Consider the following 24,342-nt stretch of genomic DNA (forward strand, 5'->3'; position numbering starts at 1 on the left):
AATAACTTCAGAGTCCCAGAGAGCTGGTAGCTGCTTGAGGTACAGAAACTTAAGTGATTTGCCCAGAACTAACTTCAGGTCAGCCTTCCAACCACTATACCACCCTGTCTCTCCTATGGATGCACACATACTGTGATGAGTGTTCAGTCATTTCTGACTCTGGACTCTGGTTTGCCATTTCCTTCTCCAGCTCTTTTTACAGATGTGGAAACTGAGGCAAACAGGGGTAAGTGACTTGCCCAGAGTCAAACAACTAATAAGTATCTGAGACTGGATGTGAATTCAGGTCTTCTTTTTCACTCCAGGTCAGTGCCTGTGCCTATAAGGAGGTAACAAAAAGATAGGCAGTTTTCAAAACAATGGGTAGTTTCATATTTTGAATTCTCTCATCATGACAATTTTTTCTTTTTTTTTCTATTTTGTATTATATTAAAAATAAACAAATGGGGCCCATTTATGTGCCACAAAAATAAAGTGGGAGATGATTTGTAAGTTATCAAAAGGTTGTGTTAATGTTTAAGATTTATTTTAAAATTCTATTTTGTTTCTTACTGCCTTTATTGGGCAGAAAGAAAATTAGGAATTCCAGATAGTGTTAGATCCTTATTTCCTTTATTCACAAAACTAGGTTATGAGGAAATATTAATATGAGGAGATAGAAGCATGCATTTTTGTTTCTCATAAAGTCTAATTATGTCTCCTTAAAGAAAATCAGCAGAGTAAAGTCATGTTGGCACAAACCACTATTATAACCCAAGTTTTCCGTCATATGTAAGATTACTGAAGTTTAGAGTTTCAATTCTTTCAGCAGCAAGTCTTTTCAAGTAGATTGTAGAATTAAAGTCAGTGGCTATTTTATACATAAAATTATATTTTGTTTTATGAAATGCCAAAATTGTATTTTTATTCACTTTTCTATAAGTGACTTTCATTTTCAATTATGGAATAATTACAAAATTTCACAAATTATTAAAATAATAATAATAGCTAACATTTACATAATACATTAAAGTTTGCAAAGGATAATATCTCATTGTTTCTCAAAATATCCCTGAAGCAGGTGTTATTATTATTATTCTCACTTTTCATATGAAGAACAGGTGGGAGATCTCATTTATATCTTTACAGGGAGATACTAGTGTCTGATATAGAACTTGAGGTCTTCCTAACTTCCTAACTCAAAGTCTCGTATCATATCCACACCTTAGCTATATCAGCAACTAAGAAAGAAGCAGCATGATGGAGTTGATTTAGAACCCAAGAACTTGAATTTGCACCCAGGATCTTTAGTATACTACAAAAATAATTTTTTTTTCTGGTGCAGCAGATAAAAATATTGAGTCCAGAGTCAAATGAGACTTAAATTCAAATCCAGCCTGTCACTTAACCATACCTCAACTGTAAAATGGGAATAATAACAGAACCTACTTCAGAAGGTAGTAGTGAGACTCAGATGAGAGAGAGATATGTAAAGCCCATAGCACAATACTTGGTACATAAATATAAATGCTTGTTTCATTCCCCTTCCATTCCATATCAGTGGAAAAATTAGTTCATTTCTATCTATCTCAGTTCCCTCATCTGCAAAATGAGGGAATTGGTTACATGACCTTAAAATTCCTTATTATTTATGAACCTACTTTACTCACACACATACACTTGGAACCATTCCATTAACTTTCACTAACTAGACTGGGAACCCAGGAGCTACTATTCTAAGAACTACTGATCTTGAGCAAGACCACAAATCTTTCAGAAGATTGACAAATATTTTCAACAGCTGTGCCCCCAGAGGGGTACTTCCCATTGATTATTAGTCAGATATTTAGAAAAGGTATTTACTAGCATGGTGATTGTAATACAATTTCCACAAACCAGGAATTCTTTCTTCCTTTGTATATACAAGATCCCTGAGGAGACTTTTTAAACAAAGCACATAGGTAGTGAAGAAAATATGCTGAAAATACCTATGTCACGGGAGTAACTCAATTCCTGACGCTAGAAGCCTCCCCCCCCCCTTTTTTTTTTTGAATTTTCACTGAGTTTCCTTGGGTAAGGATTGATGCTTTTTCTAGGGTTCATATGCTGCACTTCTCTCCCCTCACCCAAACCCATCCCCAACAGAATTCTGCTCCCAGAACAATCTTCCTTTTTTGTGGGGTGGCTCTCAATTCCTGAGAATTTTAAAATTTTAAAATTAGCCACAATATTATCACCAGGTCTGTGAGGGGAAGAAGGAAATATTCACTGCTCCTCTCCCAGGAGAGAGTCCCTCTCAGGAGTCCTGACCACCATTAGAGTTCATTAAAGTTCAAAACAAGAAGTGAGTGAAAAGTTAATTGCACATTTGATGAATTAATTGATATTAGCTTCTCCAGCTTTTGGCCATTTTGCATGGGTTGTATGATGAGGGAAGGGGAACATGCAATAAAGCAAGCAGAAAATCTTTCAATTTCATCATCCCCAGACAATGGCGCCATGAGGAAAGGACTTTGAGCTTCAGGATAGGAAAGAAAAAGGTCAGTCTATCTGATACTATGGCCTATTATGTCCTGAAGTTTAATATAGCTAGTGAGAATGCCTTGAATATCTGACAGGCAAAACCAAAAATCCAAACTACACACAACTTCTGCCAAAAGAAATAAATCTCTTACACTGCCATGTTTATTTCACATAATTCACTTTGAAGTCAATTCAGTCCAACAAATATTTTTCAGGCTCATTTAATTTAATTATTTATTTAATTTGATGGTTTTTATTCTTTAATTAAATTTGATTTAAATAGATTTTTTAAAATATTTTAAGTGCCCAGAAAGTTGCTAAAATTGAGGAATACAAAAACAAAAATTAAATAGTTCTAGTCTTCCAGTCCTAATTTCTTTTTGCTGTTGTTGTTCAGTCATGTCTGATTCCTGGGGACCCCCAAGGAGTTTTCTTGGAAAAGATACTGGAATGGCTTGATATTTCCTTCTCCAGTAGCAAACAGAGATTAAGTGACTTATCCAAGTAACATAATTAGGACGTTTCTGAGGCTGAATTTGAACCCAGGTTCCAAAACCAGCATTCTCTATTCATTGTACCACCTAGCAGCAGCCTCTACAAAAAAGGAAGTAATACTTAAATTGAGTCTTGAAGGGAACTAGGAGTTCTAAGAGTTAGAGATAAGGAAGATTATTCAAGACATTTAAGACAAATTCACAACCATTAGGATAATAAAAAACCAAATATGTAAAATTATTTTTTATATTTTAGGATGGCTAAAGAACAGTAAAATATTATTATATAATTCAAATTAACAAACATTTTAATCTCTCCTTACCACCAACTATTTCCCTCTTTAATCTGTTCCTTAGAGTCCTGACCCATAATTTTCATTGTGTGATTTTCTCATATTGCAGCACTATTTCTTCTCCTCTTACCATCAACCAGTAATTCTCTCCCTCTTCCCATCCCCCCAGAAAAATCCTTAAAAAGAACCTGCATCTGAATCTCTATTTTAATGTGCCTACTTTCCCCATGATCTGAAATAACGAATAATATGCTTCCAGATGAGGCGAATGTTTCCTTTTTGTCCTTATTTCCTCAGTGCCTACCACAGATAATAAGAACTTAATAAAACTTGCTTACTGATAGAATGATTCCCTTGGCCAGAGACGGTATATTTTAATACTCCATCAATGTTTCCATGAAACATATTCAGAACTCTACATTGCACTAACCACTGAACTTCCATGTTACTTCCATGCTGAATAAACATACTGAAGTCACCTTTTGCCTCCTGGCAAACAAAGCAAAATAGCCCACAGCCACATAATGTAAACATTATGGGCTTTTGGAGATCTATTAGTCCCTTTCTCCCTATTTTCATTTTTTAAAAAATTAGGCTCAAATACTTAATAAATACTAAACCTCTTTTAAATTCATTGTTTTTATATTGGATTACTTGCCATCTAGGGGAAGAGGTGAGGGGGAAGGGAGGGAAAAAATTTTGAACACAAGGTTTTTGTAAGGGTAAATGTTGAAAATTATCCATGCATATGTTTTGAAAATAAAAAGCTTTAATAAACAAACCAAAAAATTCATTATGTTTTAAGAGGAAAAAATAAAAAATGTTTCAAATTATGAAGCTAAGTCACCTAAGGATGTTGGGCATAAAGAAATACTCTGACAAGCACAGGTTTGGTACGGAACAACCCAAACTAGAAAGGCATCCCTTTAAAATTAATGAATGGGAGACTCATCCAAGCCCTAATCTTTTTCCTTCCACAAAAGCCACTGCTGCTGGAACTGAATTTTAGAATCCTAGAGAATCAAGTCAACAGGCAATTTATCAAGTGCTTATTCTATGCCAAACACTGTGCTAAAGAAAGGCAAAAACCTGATCTGTGCACTCAAGGAGCAAACATACTTTTTTTTTTTTTTTTTTTTGGATAACTTTACACACACACACACACACACACACACACACACACACACAGATACATACAAATATAGTTTTCAACATCCATATTTTTCTCCCTCCCTCTTCCCCATCCCTTTCCACAGACAGCAAGTAATCCTACATAGGTTAAATTCTTCTAAACACATGTCCATATTTGTCAAAGTATACTTTCTAAAGAGATTCAACATGTAAACAACTAGGCACATGCAATATACATACTGAGTTGCTATTGTTCAGTCATATCCAATTCTTTGTGAGCCCACATGGGGTTTTCTTGGCAAAGACTGGAGTAATTTGCCTTTCCTTCCCCAGTTCATTTTACAGATGGAGAAACTGAGGCAAGCAAGTAAGTATCTACAGCTAGATTTGAACTCAGGAAAAGCCTATCCACTCTATCCACTGTGCTACCTAGCTGACCTATACATAGAGTACTTGAAAAGTAATTTGAAAGGAGAAGGCACTAGTGGAAGAAGAGACAGTAAGAGACTTCCTACAGAAAGTAGGAACTGAACTAAGTCTTGAAGAAAGCCAATGCAAGCAAGAGATGTGAACCAAACTAAATAATTGGGTTGGAACCAAATCAGTTTAAAATGTCTCACAAGTTCAAAGTCAGCAATGTTACAAATAATATGAATGGTAAAAGAAAGATTCACAGAGGGTAGAAATTGGAACACACTTCCAATGATGAAACGTATAAAGGATATTACCAAAGATGTTTATAATCCGAAAAAGAGATAGGCTGCCTATATAGTAAGAATGTCACAATAACTGGTCAGTCCAAGTACTACATTAGTACTTCCTCAATACAAGAAAGAAAGAAAGGAAGGAAGGAAGAAAGAAAGGAAGGAAGGAAGGAAGGAAGGAGGAAGGAAGGAAGGAAGGAAGGAAGGAAGGAAGGAGGAAGGAAGGAAGGAAGGAAGGAAGGAAAGAAAGAAAGGAAGGAAGAAGGAAGGAAGGAAGGAAGGAAGAAAGAAAGAAAGAAAGAAGGAAGAAAGAAAGAAAGAAAGAAAGAAAGAAAGAAAGAAAGAAAGAAAGAAAGAAAGAAAGAAAGAAAGAAAGAAAGAAAGAAAGAAAGAAAGAAAGAAAGAAAGAAAAGGCTCCAGGTCGGTATACTCAATGAGTTTTTTATAAAGAACTTAAGTCTCATGTTCTCCCCCTCCTCCTTCCCTCTTTCCCTCTCTCCCTCTCCTTCTCCCTCTCACTTCCCCTTGTCTGTGTCTCTTTCTCTCTGCCTTTCTCTGTGTTTATCTTTCTCAGTGTCTGTAGATTCAGATCTATTCTTTGCTCATCCCTTAACCTGTGTGACCTACTTTGGATGAATCACAATCTCTCAGGACTTTTGTTTCTTTTGATGAAATGGAGGATGGCTGAAAGAGAGAGTAGATTAAAAAACAACATAAGTCCCTGCCTATCCTAGACTATGATCCTATCAATTATGAAAAGGAATGAATAAGATTAGTCCCGATTGGGAAAAGTGGAAGGGTTTATCTGAAGGAGCAGAAAACACCAATAGGGATACAACAAACAAATGGACATTCAAATCTTTCTTGGCTATCACCATGATACAGGAACCTGAGTAGGCTTCCAAATACATTAGATGGAGACAAAATTTTAAATTCCACCAGAAATTTGGAAGGGGTAAAGTGGAGAAGGAGAGAGAAGGAACTCTTCTTTCTGGCGCTCTAAAGTCATAGAGATAGTGTGTTCACTGTAGCAGAGACAAAATTTCTTTCCCTGGTTCTCATTTAAACCTTCAAAAGGTATGCACTAACTTAAGCAGTTTATAATGCCTAGGACAGGAGTCCCCAAGGACCCTTGTAGGTCCCCAATAGCCTACTGCTTTAATATTCTTCTCATGATATTAAAAGATTAATACAAGATCCTCTCCAATAGTCAATGATTCACAAAACATTTCTACAGGTTTATATGTCCCTCCTCCCACTCACCATTTTTAACAACACATCATGAAATTCCAAATACCAATGTACTTGCTAAAGCTTGTCCAACATATTAGCTGTTCTAGGGAAAATTAATCCTATGTCAGAAATCCATGTGCTTTTGAGCTCAAAGTGGTTAGCTAATAAAATTCCTTTTAAAACTTGATACATTAATTGGCTTTCAAAAAGCCAACCTCAGAAAAGTCAGAAAAAAACATTCATGTTTCATTTTCCAAAAAAGACATCAAATAATGAACAGTTCCATCTAATCGTCTGGAAAAACACTTAAAACAACATTCTAGCCTCACATTCATCCAAGAAACTGTATCCAGAGAAAATGAAAATTACTAAACAGATATTAAAAATCTGGGAAGAGAAAATTTAATATCCTATAAATACAAATATGCCATAAGGGGACTCAATATTTTATAAGTGTTTTGATGCCTCTGCTATACCTTACTGTGAAGAACTTCACTTCTTATGAGATATACATTAAAATGGAATTACATTAAATTCCTCAACAATGCCACAAATGACCAAGATAATTTGTGATTTTGTCATTTTCCCCCATTAGACAATAAGTCCCTTAACAGCAAGGTCCTTTGTAGAATCTCTATCCACAAAACTTAGCCCAGTTTGTTGTATTAGTAGAAGCTTAATAAATATTCACTAAATTGAGTTGCCATGCAATTCCTGGAAGTATTACAATCTGAATTAAATGACCACTTAGCTATTCAGAATCCCAGAATCTTAAGAATTGGAAGGTACCTTGGAGACGGACCAGTCATGGAATATTAAATTAAAATATGTATTTTGGCCACAAAAGTAATTCTAAAAAAAGTTGAACCATCTAAATTAATATAATTTGTTTGGCTTTGGAAACTTCAAGTAGAATTCTAGACCCAGAGCAATCCTTTTTAGAAACAATAATTTAACAAGAAAGATACAAACTAAAATCTGAATTTATAGTGTGATTACTAAATTTGATTTTTTTCCTCTTAGCAGTTGAAATTTCATCTGACATGCTTCTGTGTGTTGTAATAACTTATTTAATTCCTTTTCTTGACTCATCCTTATCACTGCTTGCAAAGAGAGTTAAGAGTTTGTTTAAAGACAGTGGGGGATTCACATTCTATTCAAGAACAAGGCTATGCTAATAAAATCAAAAGAAAAGAAAATTTAAATTTTTTTATATACTTCCATAATTATCATGGATTGTAAATATATTTGAAGAAAGGCAAATACAGCATTGAAAATCAATCCAACTATGTGGTCTATTGGAAAGCAAATTAGGAAAAAGAGAATAAGATGTTAAACTCAGCTTTAAAAAGGAAATTTAACCTGTGGATGCATGAACTTATGTATTTATATGTGTGTGTGTATGTATGTATATAGATATACATATATGTATATATAAAACTATTTCAATACAAATCATTTCATTTGTGATCTTATATATTTTATTTATTTAAAAATATTTTAGTTAGGGATGCATAGATTTCACCATAGTGCCCACAGGGATTCATGACACAATAAAAATTAAATTTCATCTACCTTAACCTTTTAAGGCTTCAATTTCTCATGTGCTAAATGAAAAGACTGGATTAATTTGTCTTAAAAGTTCTTTTTAGTCATATATTTCTAAAATTCTATGACTGTGTCTACTAATTTAGTCAATTATACTAATTCACAGAATTTCTAAGTATATATTTAATGTTACAAGTGCTTATATGTGCCAAGCAATGCTATGTGCCAAAAATAAAATGCACCTTTCCTTTAAGGAGTTTCAGTCAATCAAACAAGCATATAATAGGCAATTAGGTGGATAGACTGGAGTTAGAACACATCCAAATTAAATCCAGTCTCAGACATCTAACTAACCATGAGATCCTGGACCTCTAACCTCTATTTGTATCGTTTTCTCAATTATACAATGGGGATAATAACTGTACATACCTCATGGGGTTACTGCAAAGATAAAGAGAGATGACTTTGGAGAGCACTTAGTGCAGTTTGTGGCACATAGTAGGTACCTATATAAATGCTTATTTCCTCCCTCTAAAGTACCTTTTATTGCCAGCCAATATGCTGAACAGAGAAAAACAAAAATGAAGCATCCACCCAGGAGCTTACATTCTAACAAAAAAAGGGTAGATATACACACATATGCTCGTTTTATTTCATTTTATTGTGCTTCACAGATGTGTTTTTTACAAATCGAAAGTTTGTGGCAACCCTTCATCAACCAAGTCTGTAGGCATTATTTTCCCAACATCATGTGCTCACATCATATCTCTGTCACATTGGGTAATTTTCACAATTTCATATCTTTTCATTCTTATTATATCTGTTGTGGTGAACTATGATCAATGATCTTTGATGGTACTATTGTAATTGGTTTGTTATTGTTGTTTTTGGAGGGGTCAGCTACTGTACTGTATAAAATAACAAACTTAATTAATAAATATTGCATATGTTCTGACTACTCCAATCAATAGTTTCTCCTCAAGGAACAGTACAACTGCACAGAGATGGGAGATGTAGCAGTCTGTGCAACTGTGCAGCGTGTGAGTGATTATAGGGAATGGGAAAATGTTTTAAATGCTTACTGTGTACTAAGCACATAGGAGATATATATAACATTCTCAGGGGCTCACACTCTACTAAGGGCACACTGCATGTAAGGAGGGTTTAGTTTCATGGTAAATGAAAAGATCAATTGGTACTTATTTAGGGGTCAGCTAGCAAAGAACAGAACAATAGGTAGGTAATGTATATTAAGATAAAAACACAAGAAAGGTGTAGGCTGTAGAGAGCTTTCAATTTCAAAAAGAAAACTTTTATTGGAATTTATTGGGTAGAAGGATATTTTGTATAATTTTTCTATGTTAAGCACTTTAGAAGCTATGTAGTTGTACTAGAGGAGGGAGAGACAAGTTTTAATGCCCATAGGTGGAATTACCTCACATATATGTTCAAAGTCCTGTACATCCATCTTATAAGTACAAACTTCAAAGAAGTCTTTAAAAAAAAAAAAAACAAGCAAAACAGCATTGTAAATATTTTCTAATCAGATAGTAGAAATGTCTGTTTGGTTTTCTTTTGTCAATTAAGTGATAAGCTATTTTAAAAAACAATTAACAATTTTAAAGTAAAGATAAGAAATAGATAAGCACTAGAAGGCTTGAATACCCAAATCTCCTATTTCTAATCCACATAACTGGGGACAAGTCACAACGATCACAAAATCTTAAAATCTTAAATCTCCTTGAAAGGGACTTCAAATGCTATCTAGTCCAACTCATGCCTTTCCAGGATCTAAAATATCCCTAAATGCTTAATATTTAGCTTCTACTTGAAAACTACATGGGGAGGATTTTTCAAAAGCAGCCCATTCCACTTTTGAAAAGCACTAATTGTTAGGATTTTTTTTTTCCAAGACATCAAATTTAAATCCCCTCCTCTGGCATTTTTACTCTTCATAAGAACAGAGTCCAGTGGTTTCCAACTTTTGGGCCAGAGACCCAAGAAAGAAAAGAAAGGGAAATTATTGCAAAGTATCAAATTGGAAGGTACCTTAAAGATCATTTCCACCTGATCAATTTCATTTACAGATGAAGAAATCGAGATCCTAAACAGGATGAACCCTCTATCCAATGTTCTTCCCACCAGACCATGCCCTGCCTTTCTGAAAGAATGTTAGAGTGGGAAGAAATCTTAGCGATTTCATCCAATTGTGGAAACCAAGTTATAAAGATAGGAAGTAGTTTAAACTTTCTTGAGAGAAACAAGGAAAATTCCCAGGAAAAGCTATAAAAAGGACAGTAACAGATTAGAGAAAGAGGGTAGGCTTTGATAGGATCTAGATTCAGCTAGATAGTCCAATGGATGAAGCATCAGGCTTGGAGTCAAGAAGATCTGAGTTCATATCTCAAATACTAACTAGCTGTAATCCTGGGCAAGTCACTTAACCCCTATTTGACTCAAAAAAAATAGGAAATGGCAAATGACTTCAATATCTTTACCCTGAAACACATGGATTTTGTAGAGTCAACTGAACAATTTAACAACAACAGAGTTAGTAGTGATTTTAGACATCATCTACCCCCTCAACGGAAGAGAACTGAGGGCCAGAAAGAAAGAATTTAGTGAAAGACATACAAGTAATAAATAACAAGGAAAATACTCTTCCCAAACCTCAATACCATTGGTTTCCTGAGACTCCAACACTTCTAAGGAAAATGGAAGTAAATCCTCTAGGCCTTTATCTCTGAATCTCTAATTTAATGGAATTGGATAGATTAGAAGTAACATTATTCATGGAGTTGAGAGAACCCTGAATTTGGGTCCAAATTGTGACTGCTACTTAGTTGTAATACTCTAGAAAATTCATTTAATTTCCATTTTTTCACCTGTAAAATATGGGTTGGACAAAATCAGAGTGCCAAACTTTTGGTTCTGAAAAGCAGACCACTCAGCAACCAGAATCAGACTAAAATATAATTGGAAATGTTTAACAAAAATAAGAAAAACATAATATAACACAGATAATGATAATTTGTGGTTTTTAATTTACCATGTGTTAAGAATCTGTTTCTATTTGAGTTTGACACCCATGGACCAGATAACCACTAAGGACTCTGGAAGATCATAAAATCTGTTACAATTCTCTACTCACTTGCAGTTCCTATTACATAAATTCCATATTTTAAAAGAAAGTCTTTATGTGGCTCTTCTCAACAATAAGATTTTTCAGGCCAGTTCCAGTGCTCTTGTAATGACGAGAGCCATCTACTCCCAAAGTAGATGGGAACTGAGTGTGGATCACAACATAGCATCTTCACTTCTTTTGTTATTTGCTTGAAATTTATTTTCTTTCTCATTTTTCTTCCTTTTTGATCAGATTTTTCTTGTGCAGCAAGATAATTGTATAAATATGTATGCATATATTTGATTTAACATATTTTTTCCATGTTTAACATATATTGGATTAATTGCCATATGGGGAGGGGGTGGGGAAAGGAAGGAAAATTGGAAAAAGTTTTGCAAGGGTCAATGTTGAAAAATTATCTTAGAATATGTTTTGAAAATAAAAAGCTTCATTTAAAAAAAAACTTTCCACTGACTCTTGTAAACAATGAGTTTCAGTAGTCAATATTTGGAGCAAAGACTTTAGGCATTGTTAATTTCTTAAATACTTGTGTCCCATGGAGTAACAGAATTTTTAAATCACTAAAGACACATAATCCCCAAATGCAGGGTATTTTTTTAGGCTTTTCTCTCTTGAGCTCTCTGAAACATATCACTCTCCTGAACATGCCCTCTTCCTACATACTCTCTTTCTCTTGGCATCCAAGATGCCATACTGTGCCAGTATCTCCTCAAACCACTTCATTTCTGTTTTCACAGGCTCTTCTTCCCATTTCCCTTGAAATAGATATTGCCCAAGATTCTGTCAGCCTTCTTCTCTTCTTACATTCTCTTCCTTGTAGGGGCAGGTAATGCACTTTTGTGGAGTGTTCAACCAGAAGTTAGCAAAGATCTGGTTTTGAAACCAAGCTTATCATTAAACCATCAGAATTATTTTCCTCCCTACTATTTAAAATCCCTCACAATCTAGCACCCACTTGTCTTCCGAGCTTTGTTATATATCATTCCCCTTATATACTCTGGTCCAACCAAATGGCCTTCTTCCTGTCCCTGTCTCTGTTTCTGTCTCTCTTTCTCTCTGTTTCTGTCTCTTTCTATCTAACTCTTTTTCCCCTCTGTCTCTCTTTCTCTCTCTCTCTCTCTGTTTCTTCTACTTCCCATCTTTACATTGTCTGCACCCCATTCCTGGAATGGTTGTTAAGTTGTTTTCAGTCAGTTGTGTCTGATTTTTTGTGACCCCATTTGATATTTTCTTGGTAAAGTTACCAGAATCATTTGCCATTTCCTTCTCCAGCTCATTTTACAGATGAGGAACTGAGGCTCAACAAGGTTAAGTGACTTGCCCAGAATCACACAGCCAGTAAGTATCTGAGGTCAGATTTGAATTCACAAAGATGGATATTCATGACTTCAGGTCTGGCACTCTAAAGTCCTGGAAGGTTCTTACTCATCATTTCCATCTCTCAAGAGTCTCTCTTTCTTCAAGACCCAAGCTCAAGAATCTCCTTCCACACAAACAACTTCAACAAGCTTTTCCTGATCTTCTCTGCCATATCCCCAGCTCTTAGTACTCTCCCTCTCAAAATTACTTTTTATGTTGCTATTTGTAACACAAATTTGTATACCCCAAGAAACATCTGTGAAGATGGCCTTCAGAAGCCATCTTATGGAGCAAAAACTTACCCTCCTTGGCTCACTTCTGAGAACACATATGTTTAGCAATGAGAGACTTAGTACTTTGGGATGATTTCTCAATCATCTGTGCACAGTCCTAATGACTTTTTTAAGAACCATGTTTTCTGGCATGTTAGGACAGGACTTGGGATCATCCTCCTGTCAACAGTCATTTTCTTTTCTCAAAAGTTTCCTGGAAAATTTACTTCTTGTGATCACTGACCAGTCACAGCTGTAGTAAGTATCAGGGAAGTGGAATCTCATTCCCATGGTCACAGGAAGTCTCAAAGCAGGAGAGAGGAAGAGACAGACAGAATGATGGACTATATATATATAATATATACATATATATATATATATATATACATACACACACACACACACACACACACACACACACACACACATATATGGATAACAAGAGATTGTTGCATCACTTCAAAGTACCACATCTTTGAGTGCTCAGAGATGGCCAGAGAAGCTTATTTCAAGTTCCATGAAAGCCCATCCCCACACATGCTTCATGTGGTTAGCTCCAACCCATACCTGGCATTTAATAAGCTTTTCATAAATATTTACTGATTGATTTCCCTCAAAACTTGCTTTTTCTTTCACTTTCACTATTTGTCAATCTCACTCCCCTTCACTCATACACCTATGTTTAAAATTCAGATTTTAATTTTAACTTTCTTTTTCAGTATCTTCTCTTCTATATCTGTTATCAAAAAACACTGCAGTTACCTAAGAAATGCCTCTGGTTATTAAATTTAAATTCCTACTCTCTCTTCTCTCCCCCCCAAAAAATTATTACAAGGTAACATCCAGTCCCCCACATACGAAAACCTGCAAAAGTATGAAGAGGGTCACTTAGTACCTTTATGATCTTTATCAAGTCACTTAAATTTTCTAAGCCTTGATTTTTAAACTGAGGACGTTGGGCCTTTAAGCTTCCTTACAATAGAGATCTTTGATGCAAAAGACTTTACTTTCTCATAATGAACCAGAGAACTAAACTAATGTCCAGGTAGGTAGGATTAAGAAATGGCTTTGATATTTCCCATTTCTTTCTATTCCTCACTGACAAGAAGTATCAGACTTCCCTTCAACAGGAACATAAAAAGACTCCTGGTCTGTTTTAGAATTGGATACAGCCCTCCACTAACTCATTCCCTCCCACCCCAATCTTAGGAGAGTTTTAAACCTAGGATAAAAACTAAACCACTAGTGAGCATTCTGTATCATTCTGGAATGACGATCCCAGTACAAGGTCCAATCCAGTTCTGAAACTTCTCATTTTCACTTTGAAGTCCCAGAAAGAGAACTTTCACTTTTTGGTTTCCTAACAAATAAAAATTTAATGCAAAATTTGCAATGATTTATTAAGGGTTAAGCATTTCTCCCTGTGCTGCTTAACCTCAATAATGAATTCATCCCTCATTCCCAAGATAGATTTTTCTTTTTAAAAGCTATTTTGGGCTAAGTAGTTAGCCATCTATTCCAAACTATTCCAAATTTAGCATCTACTACACCTCATGGCTTTATCTTCCTCACCTTTGTACCTGGCTTAAATGAATTAGTCAACTTATTCCTGGAAATACTTTTGGATATATGCTGTCACTTGATGCTGTTAAGTGTCATTGCTTAAATGTGGTGTTGTGGGGAGTGGTGCTGGTGGTGGTCCTACAAAAGATGCCTGTTTGGGAAGGCAGACCCATTAATGCACTATTGGTGGAGAATGAAATGATCCAACTAATGTAGAAAGCAACTTGGAACCAAACTGTACTGTGCCTTTTGATTCTGCAATATCACTTGTATCTCAAAGGAAACAAAGAAAATGAAAAAGGTCCCATGTGTACAAGAGTTATAGCAACATTTTTTGTTGTAGCAAAGAACCAGAAACAAAGGGGTACCCATCAGTGAGGAAATGACTGAACAATTATGGTACCTGAATATTACTGTTCTATAAGAAATAATGAAGAGGATGGATTTCTAAAAATCTCAGATTGCAGTAGAACTGATGCAGAGTGAAGTGAACAGAGCCAGAATAATTAACATAATGACTACAACATTGTAAAGTATTAAAAGACTTGTGAATTATTATCAATGCAATTACTGGGCAGAATCCCAAAAGTCTGATGATAAAGGAAGGATACTTTTTTGACAGAGGGGAAGGGAATGGGATTGGAACAAGCATTTATTAAGTACCTATTATGTGCCATGCATTGCACTAAGTGCTTTATAAATATTATCTCATTTTGTCCTTAAAAAATTCTTGGGAAATAGATAATATCCCCATTTTACACTTGAGGAAACAGGCAGAGGTTAAATGACCTGTCCAGCATCACATAACTAGCAAGTGTCTGAGGCAGGATTTGAATTCAACTGTTCATGACTCCAGATTCAGTAACTGCATTGATAATAGTTCACAAGTTTTTCAATACTTTAAAATGTTGTAGTCATTATATTAATGGCCAGGATGACATGAGGCCCTTAACACTTCCAAGTGTAGCCTGAACCATATTAATAATACTGATATATTAATAAAAAAAATAAATAAACACATGTGGTTTTCTAAGTCAATATGCAGGCCACAGGGATCCTTATGTAGGGTTAGTAGCCCTATTTCTATTTGAACCTGACACCACTTTTATAGATTGTAGGTACAGAATAAGATTATATTTTCAGACACAGTCAATGTATGAATTTGTTTTGCTTGATAATACTTATTTTTTATAAGAGAAGAGGGAAGAAATTTTGTGGAGAGATAGAGGAATAACAATGAGAAAAAGAAAAAAAGAAAGAAAAGAGAATAAAGGACACATAAAAATACACAAAAAAGCAGAAAGGGAATTCAGAAGGAAAACACAAACAAGCAGGGTAGTATTGGTATTAACATGTCAGATTTAAAATCTATTTGTATAACAGATTCATTTGTTTTTTCTGTTTTTCTTTGTATATAGTCATTTCTATGCCATTTCTCCTTAAAGTCAGATTCATCCCCATCTCCTCCTCTCAAGAATCTTATATTCCATTCCTGAAATACTCTGGTTCTGACAAGTAAGCTTTAACCTTATCTTTTGAGATGCAGACTTCTATGCCACTTCCAGTTCATCTTTACACTATATTGAGATATTAAGTAAACCCTTTTCTAACTCCACTTTATAAGTTGTTTTACCCCCTTAGAATATCATCTTCTTGAGGGCAGGATTGTCTTGCCGAATTGTTTTTGTTTCAATGTGCATTTGGTATAATATGTACTTGGTATACTGCCTGGCTCACAGTGAGTGATAGATGCTTTATCTACCTATGTTTGTTAAATTTATAACTTAAAAAAAAAAGAAATAAAGAGGGAAAAGTGACAATAAAAACATTTAACAGAAAAGTGTCATTCATGTCTGCCCCCTAGCATTTGCTTTATCTACCTATGTTAAATTTATAACTTAAAAAAAAAAAAAAGAAAGAAAGAAAGAGGGGAAAGTGACAATAAAAACATTTAACAGAAAAGTGTCATTCATGTCTGTCCCCTAGCATTTGTTCACACGTTCCCCCAGTATCACACACCTCTATTTAGTCATACCTTCTTTCCATAGCAAAGCTCAAGTTCTCCCTTGTCCATGAAGACCTTCCCAACCATGATAACCCTTAAACAAAGCTCTTTCCTCTCAATTCCAGGAGCACCATTATTATTGAGATCATTCATTCAGGTCTTACTGTATAGATCATCTTTCCCCATATTTTCCTATCTTCCTCTCAAGTACAGCTCTCTCAGTAAGCCTCTCAAGTACTGCTGTATCAAGGCTGTATCCCAGGGAACAACAAAATAAGCTCATGAACTAAGGAAGGTGGCCATCATTGCACTCAGCCCTATGTTTCTTTAGAGCAGTAGCATGGTGCCCTACATAGAGTAGACATATCTGTGGATGATATTTATTAAGGCTTCTTTCTTTCATTCATTCAACAAACATGCATTCAATTATTTATATCTTATCTTCTGTATTAGAATGGAAGCTCAATGATTTATATCTTATCTTCTGTATTAGAATGCTTTTTTGATTCAAACTCCGTATCTCTATTAGCATATAGTAAAGTGGAGGTAATTAGGGTACTGAATGGATAAAGCACTGGACCCTTACAGGGTCAGGAAGTCCTGAGTTCAAATTCAGTTTTAGACCCTCACTAGTTATGTGACCTGGACAAGTCACTTAGCTGTTTGCCTTAGTTCCGTGATGAAGGAAATGGCAAACCATTCCAGTATCCTTGCCAAGAAAACCCCAAGAACAGTATGCTCCATGGATCACAAAGAATTGGACTTCTATTCTTTTTGAACAGCAAAATAACTTTTTGGACATGTATACTAATATTGTATTTAATTTATACTTTAACATATTTAACATGTATTGGTCAACCTGCCATCTGGGGGAGAGGGTGGGAGGAAGGAGGGGAAAAATTGGAACAAAGGTTTGGCAATTGTCAATGCTGTAAAATTATCCATGCATATAACTTGTAAATAAAAAGCTATAATAAATTAAAAAAAAAAAAAGAATTGGACCTGATTGAATAATACACAGTTTTTTCAATGTTTTTTGAATGAATGATTCCTTAATTACTTTTCTAATCTTGAATTCTAAACCTATCACAACTATAATTCTTACTCTTCTAAAATTAAGGGGACTGGAGGACTGACTGGGGAAGGGAGAAGGAAGGGAAAAAATAGTAGAACACAGAGTTTTGTAGGGATGGATGTCGAAAATTATCCATGTATATATTTTGAAAATAAAAAGCTATAATTTTAAAAAATACATAAAATTAAATGGAAGCGAATTCAGGGGAATTATCACTTTTGATTAGCCAGCTCTCATTTACCCAGAATAGATGGTCAGGCCTCCTCTCTCATGGCCTATTTACCATTTCTGAATGCTAGGTTCTACCATCACAGTGAGAGGGAAATGAAATCAACACCAGTGAATGCCACTATTCGAAACCACATCTGATTTGAAATTATCTCCCTTACCTGTGGATTTAAAGATCAATGTTCTCCTGTCTCAGGCTACCCCAGAGATAATCTCAGGTTGCCTGTACTTCCAAGATAAGTTCCTCAGTAAAAAACCCAAGAAGAGACTTCTTCCACCTCCAGCTCACCCCTTTCTATCACCATAAGATGAATACAACAAACAACAACAATAACAACAACAATGAAACATTGGTTTTGTTTTTGTTTTTGTTTTTGTTTTCTCCTTTTGTCTTGCAAAAGGCAAAAATTCTCAGAGGAATCTGGAATGGAATGAAATAACTGGCAGGAGCTAAAGCACAGCAAGAGGTAGTTGGGCTGCAGACACTCAGATAAGATCTCTAAGGAAACTAAGTAGCAGATGACTAACTAGCACTATAATACTTAGGTGCAGGGTAACTGATAAAATGACTTTGGGTGCTTGCATGCCATTTACACAGATCTTTTGTAAAGAAAGAATGCTTACCGTCCTTAAGTTGCTACATTTCCTTTTATGTCTAGGTCAATTATACATTATTTAAATAACTTGAAAAAAAAAAGATTTAGGATCACTTCAATTTTCCTTTAGCCTCATCAAAAACAGTCATTAAATAAAATTCAGTTAACACTGCTCAGGGAGAATTTGGTTTTAGTTCTGAATCTTTATACTAGTGTTTGGTATGTTTGTCCTGAAAAGCTAAATAGAAATACACAATAATGAGTCTTCTTTTTATACTCCCTAAACACAATTTTTTTTTCAACATTGCATGGACTTCTACAACAGAAATACAGAATAATGAGTCTTCTTTTCATAGCCCCTAAACACAATTTTTTTTCTCAACACTATGTATGGACTTCTACAATAGTTGTAATTATTATTACAAATTACTTGTTGCTATGCCATCATGTCTGACTCTTCATAAACCCATTTGGAATTTTCTTAGCAAAGAAATCAGAATGATTAACCATTTCCTTCTCCAGCTCATTTTACAAGACTAGGAAACTGAGGCAAAGAGAGTTAAGTATACTTTCCTACACTGCCATTAAGTGCCTGAGGCCAGATTTGAACTCAGAAAAAAAAAAAATCTTCACTCCAGACCTAGCATTCTATCCACTGCACCCACCACCTAGTTGTTCTGTCATCATATCTCATCTGATACTCACAACAACTACTACTATCCTCATTTTACAGATAAACAATCTGAGCTTGTAACAGATTAAGTGACTTTTCCAGAGTCACACAACTAAACCAGATAAGATCTTTTCCAGACTCCAAGTCTGGCACTCAATGTATCCCCTGGGTCGAACTTAGAAGTTGGAACCACCAAACTGTGAAGCTACAAAGAACCTCAGAAACCATCTTCATTTTACAGGAAAAAGAATTGAGGCTCGGAAAGTCTCCCCCAAGTTGGCTTACCCAAAGTCATACAGTTTAGAGAGCTGAGTTAAAAACTCCATGTCAAGTTTCCTGACTGAGGCAATGCACAACTTCTTTGTTCCGCCAAAGGCTCATTTTATAGTCTAACAAATTAACACAGGCCCACAATAAGAGGTCAATAAAAGGGTGAAAGTGAGAATTTTATTTAAAATTGATGCTGTAACTTATAGAACTGACACTAACATTCAGCGATCTTATTAAATGTGAAAAGAACTAATGAAATGTTTGGAGATTTTATGTTGTTTTAGCTCCTCTGCAAAGCTGCATTTAGTCAGTCTGTTAAGAACCTTTTTTTAAAGCATTTATCAGTTCTTGACTACTACTATTAGATGCTATGGGGAGATACTAAATTAATAATAATAATAGCTAAAATTTATATAGTGCTTACTATGTGCTAGGCATAAGTGCTTTACAATTATTATCTCATTTGATTTTCACAACAAGCTTGTGAGGTAAGTGCTATTATTTATCCCCATTTTAAGATTTGGAAGCTGAGGCAAACCAAAGTTAGGTGATTTGACTAGGGTCACGTAGCTGGTAAGAGTGTGAGACCATATTTGAAGTCAGCTTTTCATGACTCCAAGCCTAGTATTCTATCCATTGCACTAACTAGCTATCCATGAATTCATTAAAATTAAGAACAGACTTGGTCTTTAAAGCTTATTAGTTATAACTATCAACAAAGTTAAAACTCTTGGTCCTTAAAGTTCATTATTTATAACCACCATCAACAAAGTTTATACAAAGTTATAGGAGATATTTAGGTCTCATTTGACTAGTCTTTTCTTTAAGAGAATCAGTGTGTCTTGTCAACGACTCTTGATAGCCTAAGTTACTAGACCAACTGAGTGATTTGGGAATCAGCATTGGAAGAACCTGGTGTACGGTAAGAGAAATGGGGATGGGAGAGAGCAGGAAGAAGGAAGGATAAGGGAAGCAAGTGCTGGGTTCTGAGCCCAGTGATATTTGTGGGTGGGTAACTCTGAACCTCTGCCAGCTTCCTCAGGTGTTAATCCTCTCCCCAAGATCCCCTTTGTAGATCATCCTCCAGTGAACCTTTCAGTCACACACTCCTAAACTGGAAGTCAGAGCATAGTTTGGAAATATGTTTTCCTATTCAACTGACAGCCTTCCTATTTCTGAATGGGCTTTCTAAACTCAGAGCATTTTATACTAGTTAAAGCATGTTTTTATCAGGAGACTAAAAATACTGAGACACCAGGGACTCTGGCTGCACAAGCCCAAAGACTGTCATAGGTATATACATATCCATTCATCCATCCACCTATCTATTTATCTGTATGTATGTATGTATGTATGTATATCTATATTTATATGTATATATGTAAAATATAATAGATATAAAATGACATCTATATATCGATATATATGTATATATACAAACATGCGTGTATATATATAAAACACAATACATATAAAATGACATTATGATCCATAAATGGTAGATCTGTTTTCCTCAGATGTTATCTTAAAATATATGTATATATAATATAGAAATATTATAATATAATAAATATATTATATAATAATATAACATATAATAAATATTAATATAATACATAATATAAATGGCATCTTAGATATACATCCAAATCCAAGTATTTTTAGACTCATTTGCCTAATGTTCATTGATGATAAGTAAATTAGAAAATGGTAACAATGGCCCATTATTGTCAACCCTAATGATTTTATTATAAACAATATTACATATAATTATTTAAAACAACAATAGCTAGCATTTATCTGTGTGTTTGAAAGTTGTCAAAACACTTCACATACATGATCTCATTTGATACAATAACCCTGTAAAACAGGTACTGCAGGTGTTATCATCCCCATTTTAAAGATGAAGAAACTAGGTTTCAAAAAGATTAAGTGATTTGCCCAAGTATTAGTAATGTAGCCTGAACTCATTTTTCTACTGACTCCAAATCTAGTTGATATCCTGCCTTCTTCAGGGGACTGCTAAAGTATTAAAAGGATAGCAAAGTTATAAATTGCTAGTTTCTCTTCTTTTTCTAAAGGTAATGGTTGGGTTAACATGTTAATAAAAATTAAAGTTTCTATAGCACTTTGTGAGCCTTTGCCTCACAAGCCTGTGAAGTGCTACAATTTTTATATTTTAGATATAGGAAAACTGAATAAGAGAAGAGAATAAAGAACCTTTCCATGTTCATAAAGATAACAGGTATTAGAACAGAGATCTGGACTCCAGATCTCCCAATTCCAAATCCTGCCTTTTTTTTTTTTTTTTTTTTTTTGGCCACTTTAACGTGCTTTTCTTTTAATATGATAGGCTATCGTCCTAAGAATAGTTAAAACAAGAAAATTAAGAATGAAAAAAAGTAGCAATTCAGGCAATAACCTAATTTCTTAAACATTTGATAAATGGTGGGCTAACCCAAATACTACTTTTTAATCTAAATATTAAATTTTTTTTAATTTTCAAATGAAGATCTTTCTTATCTCTCTCTCATTGGTTTCATCTACATAGTATTTATAATGAAGATTCAGGAAAATATACTGATATAAGTTATTTAGCAATCTTACAATTGATTTACTTTCCCATTTAATATCACTAAGCTACTCAGATTCTTAGCCAAAAAAGACTGTCACACTAAGAAGCTAAGATGGTTAAAATCTCTTGTTCTTTGCTCCTTCTTACAGTGGAGAGAGTGAAGGGCCTGGAATCAGAAAATATTGAATTCAAACCTCATCTCGAACCTTACAAGCTGTGTGACCTTGAACTGCATCGGTTTCCTCATCTGTAAAATGGGGATGACAGCATCTACCTCAAAGGATTGTTGTAAGGATCAAATAAGATAATTATTGTAAGGTGCTTAGCACATAGTAAATACTAAATAACGGTTAGCTATTATTATCTTTAATTTTTTTCTTGTAAGGTAGTTGGGGTTAACTGACTTGTCAGGGTCTAGTAAGTGTTAAGTGTTTGGGATCATATTTGAATTCAGGTGCTCTATCCACTGGGCCATCTAGTTACCCTTATTATCTTTAACAAATCAATTGAGATCATAGTTGAAGGAAGAATGGGCTTACTGTTCATGATATCAGTCTAAGTAACAGTTTGTTGGCCTTAGATGAGTAAGTAAACTTGCCAATTACAGAAAAATAAAATATCTTGACATGTGAACTGAACAAACTGGATATGGAAATAAACAAATCATTTATACAATCTCAACTTGTGACTGAATTCCCCAGAGCATCTCAGTATCAAAAAATGTTTTATTTACATTAAGAACATATGCCCTCTGCTACTAAAGCAGGGGTTCTGACTCTTTTCTGTATGTGATGGATGTCTTTAGAAAGTATTATGAAAACTTTTGGATCCCTTTTTTGGAATAATGTTTTCAATAATTAAAGAAGTGCTAGATTTCAGTCAAGACGTTAGTAAAAATAAAGATGTAACTTAATTCTAATCCCTAATATCTATCCACAGAACTTGGTGTAAAAAACCCCCGGCTCTAAAAATACCCCACATATACTATCTCACTGCCCAGAACCTTCTTTTTTACAAACAAGGAAAAAAAGTACCCCACCCACAAACAAAGTCCTTTCAAGACATACCAAAAGCCTTTTACAATACATAAGAATGGCTAAAAGTTTCCAGATGGATAACATGCTGCTTTCCAAACCCTAACAAGGAGTTCTAGCACAGCTCCCGCAGAATCACTAGCATTTAAAAAGTCAAATCTGTCATAATTTACTCCAGTTTCCTAATATAGCATCCACCAGGCTTTCGATGGAAAAGTTGACTTAAAACTCCTAACATCTAGAGATACTCTGTTCCTTTTCTCTTATCCAGTGACATTCTGCGGGACTCGACATTTTCCCCCTGCAGGATGCATAAATTGAGGGTATGTCTATAAATCAACAGCTAATCTGAATCAGTTTTGAAATATAAGCACACAGGTGGCTGGGGTGACCAGGCCCCTGGCGTACAGTAGTACTGGGGCATACCTAAGGCTCCCAGGCGGGGGCTCGAAGGGAGGCTCCTAGGTCTCTTACTTCCAGGATCCATTACCCCTCCCTTGACCCAGAGACGTCAGGCACCCCTTCCCCCCGGAGCAGGCCGGTAAATGGGAGGGAGAAGGAAGGAGGAGAAGGGGGGAGGTCACAGGTGCCAAATATCAGCTTTGGTTCTCCGCTAAAAGGGGAAGCCAGATGGTGAAAGATGAGAGAATACCAAAAGCGTTCCTTTCCTCCTCCGGAGAGAGAGGTGGAAGGTGAGGTGGGGGGCAGGCAAGCGGGAGGGAGTGGTTCTCTCCCTTGCATGAAATTTACCCCAGAGCGAGCACAGGGCAATTCAAGGGGGAATGGGGATGCTGTTCTCGGGTCTCCTCTTTGGATGGTCTGGATGGCTCCAGGAGACCTGTGCTGGACAGTCCTCCCCACCCCCTCTTCGGACATCTCCTCCTCCTCCTCTTCCCCACTCCCTCCAACCTCTCAGCCTGAGAGCCCCAGCTCCGCTGACGGCTCCGCCTCATCCCGACCGGCTGACGGGAGCGGTGGGAGGGAAGGAGGGAGCGTGGCGTGGGGAGGAGGGACCCGCGGCTGGGGATGCGCCCCGCGTCCCCGCCGCCGCCCTGGCCCCTGCCCCTGCCGGCGCTGCGCTCCCTACCTGCGCCTGCCCCCGCGCGCGCCGCGCTGCGCTCGCACTCACCAGGAGCACGGAGCCCCGCACCACCTCGGACACGCTCTGCCGCAGCTCGGCCGCCGTGCCGGGCTTGCTCAGAGCCCGGGTGAACTTCCGAGTCTCCGCCGAGGCGGGGAGCAGCGGCGGCTGCGACATCCTCTGCCTCCCGGCCGCCGCCGCCGCCGCCACCGCCTCGTCCTCCCCCGGGAGTCCCGGCCCTCGTCGCTCGGGCCACCGCCAGGTGCAGCTTCCCAAGCCGGCCCAGCTTCTCCCTGCCGCTCCTCGCTCCAGGCTCCCGCCGGGGATCCCGAGAGAGCAGGCGGGCTCGCGGGCTGCGCAGCTTCTGGCTAGTCCCCTCCCCGCCGCCGCCGCTGTCAAGCCCCGATCCTGGCTCCTCTTCCTCTGCGAACGCCCGGGCCAACGGCGGCTTCCCCACTCACTCCGGGCAGTGCTCCTTGTTGTTGCTCCGGAGGCTGTCCCGGCTCCCCCATGCTACCAGCTCTCACCGCCGGCGGCCTCCTCCTCTGGGCGGAGTGTCCA

At 36.5% G+C, this 24,342-nt stretch overlaps 1 protein-coding gene across 4 annotated transcripts in view; it reads right to left on the minus strand.

Annotated features, from left to right (window-relative positions):
- Positions 1 to 24,055, minus strand: part of DOCK9 (dedicator of cytokinesis 9) — a 341,819-nt gene extending 317,764 nt beyond the window's left edge. For 3 of the 4 annotated variants that reach the window (XM_051984058.1, XM_051984056.1, XM_051984052.1), the window contains exon 1: positions 23,830 to 24,054. In XM_051984058.1, coding sequence (XP_051840018.1) covers positions 23,830 to 23,958 — 129 coding nt within the window. In that variant the 5' untranslated portion in view covers positions 23,959 to 24,054. Of the gene's footprint in view, positions 1 to 23,829 lie in introns of all 4 variants that reach the window. The other variant, XM_051984046.1, reaches the window with a different exon arrangement.
- Positions 24,056 to 24,342: the final 287 nt, after the last annotated feature.

This window comes from Antechinus flavipes, chromosome 3 (genome assembly GCF_016432865.1).
Source record: "Antechinus flavipes isolate AdamAnt ecotype Samford, QLD, Australia chromosome 3, AdamAnt_v2, whole genome shotgun sequence".
In the NCBI taxonomy this organism is placed as follows: domain Eukaryota; kingdom Metazoa; phylum Chordata; class Mammalia; order Dasyuromorphia; family Dasyuridae; genus Antechinus; species Antechinus flavipes.